This window comes from Perna viridis, chromosome 12, assembly GCF_037379345.1.
Source record: "Perna viridis isolate PV_CMFRI_1.1 ecotype Kerala chromosome 12, ASM3737934v1, whole genome shotgun sequence".
Taxonomy (NCBI): Eukaryota; Metazoa; Mollusca; class Bivalvia; order Mytilida; family Mytilidae; genus Perna; species Perna viridis.
The window spans coordinates 23,008,971-23,022,143 of NC_142456.1; the positions used below are offsets into that span (position 1 = coordinate 23,008,971).

Below are 13,173 nucleotides of genomic sequence, written 5' to 3' on the forward strand. Positions count from 1 at the left end.
TGATCTGAAGTTCGTTCTTTGACATATGAAAGGATGTCAAAGCCCGGCATTAAAAAAATGGCGGTACTAAATATTGTGTTGACTAAGGTTTTTAATATAGTATATAGCTACTCGGCACTGGAAGAAATGATAACACTTCCTTGTATAACTGCGTTTAGAGCAACATTGTATTGGTTAATTATTTCTTTGCCTTAGGGAGTTGCTATAAACTGGGTTTCAACAAAACATCTGTGAAAAAAAAAACAGACAATACAGAAACCAAGAGCGGATCCAACGACGGGCGTGGCGGTCGTTTTTGCATGAAATCTTAATTTTTCGCTAATTATACCGCAAAAAAAAATTCTATTTAACGAACCCCCTCCTCCCCTAACCTGAAAACCCGGATCTACCCTTGGACACGTTGGCAATCGAACCAGAAAATCAATTTCTGATTCAAGACAACAAAAAAAAATACATGAGTATAATACAAAAGGAAATCATGAATAAACCATTAACTCAACCTCGATTTCAGAAGACACACTTTAAAAATCTGTACCGGCAAACACACACGAAGAAGACAGTCTTAGTTTAAGGACTATTCGAACTTTAAAGTCACAAGTTCCTTGTACTGTTGACTATTAACTAGATTTATCTGACTTTAAATCAGTACTGAACTGAAAATAGTATTATATCTCCTATGAGGGAAGCTCATCAGACACATAAATGTCTATCTTCCGGAGTAAATATCTTAGTATCTCGGTTTATTGTCTATAGATGGGGTTAATTTGAAGCAATAGAACTGTCGTATATAGCGAAAAATGGGATCATAATTACATGTACTCTGAAAATTTAAGATTTAGAAACAACAACATTTTCGTGACGCAAGTTAAAAGCATGTTTTAATGATTGGCATTCACAATTGTCTAGAATAAGGTTTTTAGATATTGGCATGGAAATAACTGGTAGTACATATACAATGTACAGATAAGTGTCAGGCAGGTCTTGTAGTACAGTGATGGATAAAAATGCAGATCTTTTTTATAGCGAAACTACATGCAATGCCACTCAGAAACAATTACTATGGAGCTCCAGGATAGTTGAAATGCATTAAAAATTTGCCCGCCATATTTATCCATTATATCCAATTAATTAAAGGAAATGTGTTGCCAAACAAGTGACTTACAGTTTCTTATGATCAATTGGCTTGTATTTTGCGTTATGTATTTGAAAACTTGGAAACCTACCCCCCTCCCCCCACCCCACCAAAAAAAACAACAAAAAAAAAAAAAACAAGAGAATTTCCTATTTGTAGTAAAAGTTAAAGACAAGCAACCTGAAAATGCATTTCTAAAACATATATGTACTCAGTGAATATAAATCTTAGGGACAATTTTAACCAATTTTTGGACCACAAAAAGCTTGGTGCAATGACCCAAGTCCCTGTCATATTATTACCATAGACAGATTGTGAATGCTTCCGTTCTTATTAACAAGACTCTATAGAATAATGACACAAAAACAAACTCAAAACTGTCGATGGAGTAATAATTCTGTGAAACATTTCAAACTTTATCCTACCGATGCACCTGGTACATGCTCCCAGTTTTTGGTGGAGTCCGAGTTGCTCATTTGCTTTTGTTACTTTGTATGTACTATTTCAGTTCCTTTATGTTCTTTGTTGTGTATATCTGTTTTCCATGTCTGGTCTTTGTCCCTGGATTATATTCTTTTGATTACCGCTAGAATCTTGGTTCCCTTGATTACTCTATCGTATAAATTAAATTTCATTTTCTATGTAAATACCCGTTAATTTTATTGCGTTTGAATAAATGAATTCTTTATTGCAGAGGCATTAAGTGTGATATTGCAAACAAAACATATTTACACAATGTGACAATAGTAAACTGCAGAGACAAGTACAAGAATAATAATCATATGACAATGGCAAATAATCAACAAAAAAAAAGAAAAAAAGTTAAGCAACAATATGTGATCTGACCAACCATGACGACTTGATAAAATTACATAATTTCTGTAAACGAGATATACTGGCGAAGATTATATAATTAAAGTATATATATATATATATATGATTCAGCTTGGTTCTATTTGGCCAAGAATTGTAACATTTTGGTAAAATATGTAATCTTACTGATCTATATGAACATTTCATTGCTTTTAGAAGTATGTAGTCTAATTAATAGAAGAACATGAAGAGAAAGTATGTTTCACATATAATTGGAATATTTGAGCATAATTAAAATAAGTCACATACACTAAAATACCATTAAATATATAATTATTTAAAATTTTATTAGAAATTTAAAGTATTGACTTTATTGTTCGCTAATAATATTGCGGGTTTTATTTTGTTGGTATACCTTTTCAATTCTATCAACACACAATGAAAGTTCATCAATTTAAAAGCCTTTCAATATGTATAACAATGGATAACGAAAATTTATAATTGCCATATTTTGACGCTAAGATTTTAACCAGAAAACAGGTTCGATTCCTATTAAAACATTGAAAAAATAAAAGAAAGTGACCTCATAACCGATCACGCTTATGTTTATTTCTGCACAAATAACAACCGGAAACATTATCCTTTCGAAGAGGAATATTACCATCATATAATATCAGGTAAGTCTTCTACAATACAATACAAAAGCGTTATTTAACGTCGATAGTGTAAAGTATAAACAATACAGCATAAGCTCCTATGAGCTTTTAAAATCAACATATTTTTCTAGTGTAAAAATTGAAAAATACAGAAGGATAATTTTATGTATGTAACAGTAGAGTACGATACACTTTACATTAACAAAGGTGTAACTGAGGATCGAACCCAAGACCCTTGCATTGTAAGCCGGCACTCCAACGCTGTAACAGTGTGTATGACAAACTTCATATTCACAAAGACACGAACGGAGGAACCCACTCAAGATCCTTGGTAGCGTAAAGCAACACACAGTCACTGTAACACGATACACTCAACATTCACATCGGTACGAATCGAGGAACGCACTCAATACCCTTGGTATCGTAAAGCGGCACACTAACATCGTTACAGTAGATTACCATACACTCCACACTCACAACGGTCCCAACCGAGGAACGCACCCAAGACCCTTGGTGTCGTAAAGTGGCACCCAAACACTGTTCTACAATACACTCCACATTAACAACGGTACGAACTGAGGAACGCACTCAAGATCCTTGGTCTAAGGAGGCATTGCTGCATTTACATAAAAATGAAAACCACTGCAGTTTTGTGTAGTCAGATTTTTTTTCTAATCATTTTCCTCACAGGAAACCGAATTGCAATATTTTTCATATTGTCACAGGGGCTTGCTCCCATTATGAAATATACAGCCCGACTAGTACTTTAACACGTGTTTATATAATAATTGAGCTGCATATTTGATAGTGGGAGCAAGCCCCTGTGATGGAAACGTGTTTAAGATCGATATAGAAATAACAGCTAGATATTCAAAATTCAAAACCCGTGCTGGCCTCTTCTGGAAAACATATTATTAGTATGGAACTTTTATTTACATGTTTTTCGTGAATTGATTCGTTATAAGAGCATGTTTTTCCGTGTTGAACCTTAACATATGAATAGTCACGGTGACACAGTAAGAAAACAGATTTTTTTTTATAAATATTTTAAAAACTACTGCCTTTAATTTGAGAACTGTGTCGGTATAAGAAAAATGCTGGCCGATTTACTCGAACTCAGTGTTGTTTTCATACATTACATCAACCTTACGCGCGACCCCCGTAAATGAAGTCCATTTATCTCGACAGTACTGTCACTACTATCAGCTGTCGATGACCAACTGTCAATCATCGTCCGTTCGTCTTGGCAGTGACTTCACACCAAAATCTAGCTAATTACCATTTTAATAGTTAATACCCGAAACAAACCATAAAGGACGCAAATCATTTAGTGGGAAATGTCAATGAAATACCATACAGTATAAACGCGGGATAATCGATCGGTGATGCGGGCTCGATCAATACCCTACTGTCATAAACACTATCATGGACAGGAAATAAACATGATATGCAGTTATTCTTAAGGAAAGACATGTTGTGCACCGATTTGATGTGTTTAAAAATAGTGGAGTTAGTAATATCTGAAATGCAGGTAAATATTTTTTGCTGTAGAATCACTTAGCAGAAAGATCGATTAAAAAAAAACACAAAACAAAACAAGTGTATGTGCTAATATGAAATTACACCTTTTAAATCACACGTGTTTCAAGTTGGAGACTTTTAAATAACTTCCTTTTAGCAACATGTAAAATTATAAGAGAAAAACAATTTATTGAATTAAAAAACTGTATAGTAATATTTAACTTCATACATGAAATTTTATAATGGATAAGTCATCGTTCAAAACATGTTGCGCGCACAAGTCATCGGTCAAACACAAAAAAAAAGAGTAAAAAGGGGGCGAAAATGCAACACACAGATTTCCGTTGACCTAAAGAGGAAAATACAGAGGTAAATCCAAAACATTGATTTCATTGTTCAGTACATTACAAAGGGTGAACCATTGATTATTTACGAGGTTTTAAAGATTTGAATCGTAAACACAGCCTTCCCTTGATGCATACTGTGATCAAACTACAGTTATATAACGAATTCATTATTAGAAGCGGTTTAACAAGTTAAAAGGTTCAAGAGACTTTGGGGATTCAAAGTTAATTGTTATTTCTGAATTATTCATTATCAATTACGAACGAACTTAACAGAGGCGGTTTTAACGCATTTAAGTCTGTAGTTTGGTATTGAGATCCCAATGTTCACCTTTGATGTCCGATAGTGGTTCTGATCTTTCCATTAGAGATTTTTCCGGGAAACAGACATGTATAAGTCTTTAAATTTCTTTTTTTTCTGTCCTTTTCTTAGATATTCTAATCTTTTTTTTATATAAATATGTATGTTACTAAGTACAAAGTTGCATCGACTTTTCGCATAAAGCACCATGCAATGTCTTCATGTGGCTAAGCAGTTCCACGTTCTTCAGTTTTTCTTAAGTGTTTATGATATGTTTGTATTTTAAGTTATTTGGCGACAAAATACACTTCACTAAGGGATCAATCATTAGATTTTTAGGGAGAGGCTAGGATCAAATTTGAAATAAAAAGGCAGGACGATGATGTATGGTTAAAAAAACCCAGGAGGAACAGTTGGGTAAAGTAAAGAAAAGGGCAGGATGCAAGTGGTAGAAAAAAATCAGGATCTTGTTAAAAAATCCAGGATATATAGTAAAAAAATAAAAAAGGCAGACCAGAGATTATATTGAAAAAGAAAAAAAAACTGGGACAAAACTTTATTGAATCAAATGGTTTCTCCCTTACTTCAGTCTTAACCTCATTAATTATTGTCCATTGTAAAATATTACCAAGGTTTGTATTCTCCTTTGGTAAGTAAAAGTAAGACAACGCCCATTTTCCATCAGAAACAAGAAAATAAAAACATATCCCTGAAGCAAAAGAGGAAAATTATAGTGTGGTCATGGGGCTTTAATTAAACCTCACTGGAAAAAAAACTATTCAACCTTAAAACATGCAAGATAATACAACAAGGTGGTAAATTATCAAGATCAAGTATCACACCTGAACAGGTGAAATTCTTCGTCATCACGTGAATTATTAATAGCATATATCAATAATCTAAGTAAAATCTACATCATTCATTGATCCGTTTGACCAGGTAGGTACTAAATAATTGTAACATCTGAATAAATTGGCTTTTAACTGTTTAAATGCATTTTAGTCATTTACTAAAATGTTTGCGTTTTGGTAGAATTTTTCATGATTTTTTTTAATTTCTGACCGAACTTCGTAATAATGCGAAACACTCTTGAACTAAGAACAGACAAAATTTCAAGTTGAAATTATGAAACCATGTTGTGAGTTCATACTTTGTTCTATGATGATTATAACACCATTTTTGAATATGGTAGAATTAATGGGCGTATGAATTAAAATAATTTTTAATTAGTTTGATATTGACTAAATAGTATCTGAGTTTGTGACAGCAATTGTATTCCCACAAAAGTATAACATGCTTTTATTGTAAAAGATTTCAAGATCTCCCAGTTATTAGAAATGTTGAACAATGTTCGGAAATTATTCCCACGGGATAATTAAATAAGGAGAGTGATTTAGCAATCCAATTAAAATTAGACCTATCAAGTGTTCCATTTAGTCATTGCATGTAACATCTAACAGCACTCCATTCTACTTTCTGTTCAGATGACCTTTTCATAATCCTCGGGTTTTTCCATTTGGATAATGCTTTCAAAATCATTAAAGATGAAATCTGATTGGCTGATCAGAAAGGTCACCAGAACAGAAAGTAGAATGGAGTGTTTTTAGATCATACTTGCTGTGACTGAATGGAACATTGTAATTAAATCGATGGTTTAGAAACCCCAGCGTTCTCATCGCTAGTCTAGGTCACCCAATTCTCGTTTGTACAGTGAAGTAAGTCTAAACCAAACACACTATATAAATCGGTAACATTTGGAAACTATACAACTTCGGAAGTCATTTATATCAGTTTAAAAGGTTTCTTACAAAATTCTTTTTAGATATCGGTCCTGGGTTAAAAAATACACAGTTTCTTCTAAAACAATGAGTAATGATGAGTAATGATTGTTTTTTGTAAATTGTTCTTTGTGCTGATGTGACCGCTGATTTACCAATTATGACAATAGCATGAAAATGCCGCAATGGAAGAGGGAGGTTTAGCGCACAGTAAAACCTAGATTTAACCCACCATTTCGTTTGAAGTGCCTATACCAAGTCAGGACCATTGCAGTACCAGGAGCTCCAGTGGTTTAATATATATTTTGCCAAATTTATTTTGGACTTGGCTTGATTATGAAACGGATTAGTGTTCGGTAATTTTGTCGTTACCCTTATTTGTTTTCTATTAACCGGTACGAACCAACTTTCTATAATTCTATTTCCGGTTTGTCCGGTTCGTCGTCTGAGACGAACCACTTGGCACGAACCAACAATAGTACATCTGTGGTTCAAGTGGAACGAAAGCACCCTCTGTTTCAATACTTTTTGTACTTGTGTAAACCAAACACATGGGTTAATATAGGCATTGTCGTCCTATATAGTACTGTTTAATTTAAACGTAATCGTAGAATTAAAGATGGTTTTGGAGAATGTATTTATATGGTCAAGTTTTCTCAATTCCCTAAATTTGTTCTCACTCTCCCAAGTCATTTAAACAAAAAAATCACTCTGTTATTTCATGGTGCCATTGTTTCCATAGGACAAATGAGATCCTTTGATTCTTTTAAGGACTTCTCTTTCTAAGAATCAGGCAAAATGTGCACAAGGTGTGGCATATGAAGGACAAAAACACAGAGATTTAATTGCATTAACCAATTAATTATACCCGATAACAGCCAAAAACAACCATCAAAGTGTTGGTAAAATTTACCTTTTTAAGACATTGATAGGTCAAATTTTGTTGAAATGCACTATGGAAAAAAGGCTGGAAACTTTTCCCGCACTTCTTCCTCATATCAGCAGTCAAAAAATATCTACATCACAGAAGCTTCCGGATAAATTTGAATAGCTTTTCAGTTGTTTCTAGATGTATTGAATATATTTGAAGTAAAAAAGACCAAATTGAGAATTATGATGTGCCACCCATTGCCTTATTCTCACACAGAATGGTACTTAACATTTATTTCTTTATTTTCAAGTTTTTGAAGACAAATCTTGTAGTGGATATACTTCGCGCTTGTGATTTGATATTAGAAATTTCTCAATTTTCTCTCAAATTAGATACAATCCTCAAGTATAAATTCATTCCATCAATTAGGATTTTCTCCCCATAAGATGATAGTCGTTATGGAAATTGATCATCACACACGTGGAAAATAAACACCATTACAAACATGAGTGTCCGTTCAAGCATCTGTCAATAACAGAAGCAATATTCCAACATTTTATCACTTCCTTAGAATACTAAAATCGGAACAAACATTTCAGGACCCATAAAGTTCTATCGATTTACAAAATTAACGGAGTTGTTAATGACATTATACCACTTACTTAAAGTAGGTTTTAATTTACAGGCTAGATAAGAAAAACTTTCATGTCAACAACTAAAAGGAGAAGAATATATAGAAGTAAGTGGTATTATTTAGAAAATTGAGATGGATGGTTCTTTCACTTCTGTTTTGATCAAGAGTTCTATTTCCGACTTAATGTCACGCAAACTTCTCAGCTGACGGATCTTGATGGATGAAATGAAATCAAACAGAAAACAGAAAATATATTACTGTTTCGCAGAAGGCTACAATGACAAATTGAGAAAATAATGGCTTTCATTTATTTTGCAGAAGTGATACCATCACTCAAGAAAGAAGAGAAAATCAGCGCGCCTTCGGTAATGAACAAGACTGGCATTGTTTTGTGCTGATTTCGGAAACAATTAGTTGTTCTTCCTCCCCTCAAGATAAAATCGATGGTGAAGATTAATGATCGCTAATACGAAAAAGTGAGAAAACTTAATAAGAAAATTTAAAAATTGTCGAGAAATATCATCTTTTTGTTTAAAAAACTTGACCGATTCCAATTCTGTCATGACAGCCATTGATAAAATGGAAATTCCGACGCATTTACAGAAAAATGTGGGCATTAATAGCTGTGGAGAAAGATACCGAGCTGCGATTTGGCGAAACATGTGATATGCTTATAGCATATCATGGTGAGCAATGCTACAGCATTATCGTGGCTCGTATTGTCACCCGTCGCCATTTTAACAGATGTTATAGCAATTGTGTTCGTCTGCCATTATAAGCCATTTTACCATGGCTCAGACGTTGTGGTTGTGTCTCTGCTGGTTGCAATGACAATGAATGCTTTACTGGTTGTGCCAATACCGGTTTTTACAGAACTGAATTATATAGAATGGAACGATTTATTATGCAAATTTTACGTCTGGTCATTTTTGACGTTTAGAATTGCTCAAATGTTGAGTTTAAGTGCAATATGTTTCCACTGGACGTCCATTTTCAGAGCATCGAGTAAGAATCAAAACAAAGGCTTGACTTACAAAATCAAAATCATATCGGTTGTTATATGGCTATTATCGACGATTGTCGGTTTATTGCCTGTCATTGGTGCTGTTCCCGACGATTTCTTTGACAATGGATCTTGCAACTTCCTATCAAGCGACATCGGGATTGGTTTTACAGTATTCATGTTCATTTTTGTTATAACTTGCATGTTCTCTGCAATCATTAGTATCTGTGATGTTACATTTTTGACTAGATGTATGACAAAAAATGCTCATGTGAATTATAGAGCGGGACGTTTTTACCTTTCAAGGAAGAAATCGGATATTCCTGGAGATGGACATTGCAACACACAGGAGAAGATTTACCAGCTCAACTTCACATGGGATTTATGTCGACTATTTTGCATCGTCATCTCATTCTGTTTTATTGGAAACCATCTTCCTTTTGTGGTAAGTTTACAATTAGAATAGCATCGTGTAACAAGAAACAGTGACTAGACTTAATTCATTGTAATATTAATGATTAAATTCCATATTGAAATTGTGTTGATGCATAGGTGAGGCAAGTATCACAAATCATGTTGATGGTATTTCTTTAAAAGGTATAATGCCAAGATTCATATTTCACTTATGTTTAACTCACAAAAAATGATATTCACAACTGAAGTACATAAATAAAGTTTGAAATCAACATTTCATTCACATTGCTGTTACCTATGAAGAACTGTCACCACCTGTTTTAATTTGCAAAAGTTTGTGCAATCTATCACAACATACTGTCAAGTACTGACTTGCATAGTGACAGTACCTCTCAGACACCATCAGTGAATGAAGATGTAGGTATAACTATACTGGGTTGGTTTTACACCTTACGTTATAGTAAATTACATTATCTTAAATCGACTTGGATGCTTTGAAGTTTAAAAGCTGAGGAACATTAAGATGCTACAATTTCAGTCCTTGATAAGATTTGACTGCTGCCCAACCAATTATTTGAACAAAAACGTATAATCAATCATCACCATCTGTCTTCCTTAATCATTAATACAAACATACATCTATATACATAACTATACCAACTTACTAAGTAAATGACGGATATTGAACTTTTCATACAAAGTTTTCTGTTTATTGTGAGCTGTCATCATATTAAATTTATATTGATTATAGTTTAAACAAGTACTATCTTTTAAAAAAATTGTTCTTTCTACTTATAATTTTCTACATTTCATTCAGGAAATAACATATGGCACGCAATTTCGATACAGTTTTTTCGAATGCAACTAAGTTATCAGTATTTGGCCAATCGGGAAACAGAATCGCGATCAGGTGACTTGCGTTCCCACGGAAGAGCGTCTTTAAGGTCAAAGGGTAAAAGGCGAAAATATACCGACTGCGTCGGAACAAGTTATTTTTTTTATGTTATTTATACTTAGTCTCGTTAAAATTGTTCTTAAGGAATAATGATATTGTAATTCAGCAGTGATCCTTTACTTTAAGTGTTGTTGATTTTTTCTTCAGGTTTCTGTTCATTTTTGGTTGTTGTTGTTTTTGTCTGTCTTTTACCTTCAGAAATGGCTAACCTTTAAACCACAGTTTTGCTAGATTTTACTGTAATTTAAAACATGCAGTTATAGAAAACACAATTTTAAAGAAAAGTATGGAACAACTTGGTTTACGGTGTATATTTGAAATCCCATTGAGTCCCATGTCTTCACAGAATATGTTAATGCATATTTTTGACAAATATTGAAAACAAGTAATACAAAACTCAGGTCTAAATCTATACACGGCAAAAATGAATTTGGCATAAATATATTCATGAGTTGTTTGAATCAGCATATTAAGTTCTTCGCTGCCATTCCTATTTAATGGAATCCAATAACAATCCATAAAAACCATTGAAAATCAAGTTACATGGATTTCTATGTAATAGATTAATTTACAAATCCATTGACTTCTTTTAAACTGTTAAAACAGGACGCCTGCTGTATCAAGTTAATAGAAATATACTGTTATATCTCAAGATGGTTTGGGGGCTAGATTTCTATCTATTAGAGGATCGATAAAATGAAACAAATTGATTTTTAAATAGATATAAGTAATTTAAGTAACCCAAACATTGCATGTAATCCCCAGGGACGGATCCAGAAACTATGAAAACTCGGGGTTCCTCAGAAAAAGGGGGTGCTAGGACATTAATTGACATTAATAAATAGGAGGGATGCCAACCGACCCCCCCCCCGCACCCTATGGATCCACCACTGAGCCATAATTAAATCTTTGATAACGTATATTGTTAAAGTACTATTGTTCGTGGGGTACCCATTTTCGTGATTTTCGTGGTTTTCGTGGATAGGTAAAACCACAAAATTTGGTTCTCAACGAATACTAGATTCCCGTTGATGAGTATACTGAAAACTTCAAAACTACGAATTCAAGAACTTGTGTTTCTTCACTGATCCACGAAAATTGGTATCTACAAACTAAAGTACTTTCACAGTATGTTATAAAGTTAACAAGTACTACTTGTACTAGTACTCCCCTGTAAAACATGCAGCTTCACGCAATGACATTAATGCTTGCACTTATATATAGAAAGTTTGTATAAACGGGGTCTGGAAGTTTAAGTGGTTTATTTTAATTGCAAATAACTGTCGTTTTCTTCTCTGTGACAGATTGAATTACTTCGCAGATGGAAGACTGATTTAATAAGTTAATGGAGCGAATAAAATTCTTTGAAGTTATCCATCAGTACATCTAACGCTTCTGTTAGCTGTGGAGGAACGTCTCTTGACACTTGTAATCCAACTTAAAAGGTCACATGACACAGCACCAGCAAATGTCATTTAATGGGCAATTATGGAAGAAAATATGTTTCTGATAAATTAGTTCCTTAGAGGAATCAGAATAATGAATAATCGAATGACTGAAATTCGCTATTCCCCCTTTTGTCCAAATTAGGATAGAAAGTCATTAAAAAAATGCCAAAGCAAAGACATCAATAACTGATCATTAAGCTTCACAAAATTATGGGCTTGTGAAGAATTCAAGAAATATTTAATAATAATCATATATCAAGACACTTGTGGTGAGGTAAAAAACGTGTAATTTTGAGTGAAGAATTATGTACAGATATTTTTGTTGAATCCGGAAGCTGCAAGTTTATTTGGTACTACTTCTACTTAATAAAGTATTACTCATTACAAAAGTTTAAAATATTTAAGAAAACAAGAAGATAAGTATGGTATGATTTAAATAGGAATATCTAATCTCGGTTGGTTTTGTTATCCCTGCTTAATAAATTCGACAATTTATGCCACTGCAGACTACAAACTGCAGTTTAAACAATGCTACATATGTATCATGATATTAAAGGCGAGTTCAAATGGTAGGTGGGTGGGATCCAGTGCAATTTAGTTTTCCCATATTTTTAGATATACTTAAAGTATGGTCGTTTCTTGATTTGATCAAATTTAATTCATAAGGTCAACAAAAAATACCTCTTTAACTTGCTTACAATTGAAATTGGAGATTTCACAGACTGAGACACATTCTAATAATTTGCATACAAAAGGCTTTACTGTCTACAGAAACCAACAAATTTAAGTTCGGAAATTTTAATCTTTCTTAACAGATTTAATCTATATAAAATATGTATTGAGTCTATGGCAAAGAGGGATTGAAAAGAAAAGACTGCTCAATAATGATGTACGCTTTCATTCACTCACTTGTCTCCATTTTAACTATAATTTGCTAATTAAAGGTACTATAGACAGAAGAAATCCGCTTTGATAACAAATACTCTCTTGAAAAAAGAAGATTTTTTTTCTTATTAGAGTAAGCAAAGTTACCAAGAGTTGAGCGGAAATCATAAGAATATATTTTAAGGTTTAAGACTAGACAGGGAAAACAGAAACACACATCAAAAAACAAGAAATAAACAAAATAACACGTCCAAATAAACAAGAAATGATCAACCCGGACTCCACTTAAAGCTACGAGCATGGACCAGGTGCACCGGTAGATGTAAACTCAAGTTTCATATCACAACTCATACGTTATGCCAGAGCTTGCCGAAACTACGCAGACTTTTTGTATCGCGCTAGAACTCTAACAAATAAG

The 13,173-nt window shown here is 33.4% G+C and overlaps 1 protein-coding gene across 4 annotated transcripts in view; it reads left to right on the forward strand.

Moving 5' to 3' along the window:
- The first annotated feature begins 2,529 nt into the window (after positions 1-2,529).
- LOC148601731 (uncharacterized) overlaps positions 2,530-13,173 on the forward strand; it is a 28,589-nt gene continuing 17,945 nt past the window's right edge. Inside the window, exons 1-3 of one of the 4 annotated variants that reach the window (XM_088555152.1) lie at positions 2,530-2,622; positions 8,102-8,155; positions 8,369-9,498. In XM_088555152.1, the coding sequence (XP_088411278.1) occupies positions 8,734-9,498 (765 nt within the window). In that variant the 5' untranslated portion in view covers positions 2,530-2,622; positions 8,102-8,155; positions 8,369-8,733. Of the gene's footprint in view, positions 2,623-3,936; positions 4,133-8,101; positions 8,156-8,368; positions 9,499-13,173 lie in introns of those variants that run through there. The other 3 variants (XM_088555151.1, XM_088555154.1, XM_088555153.1) reach the window with 3 other exon arrangements.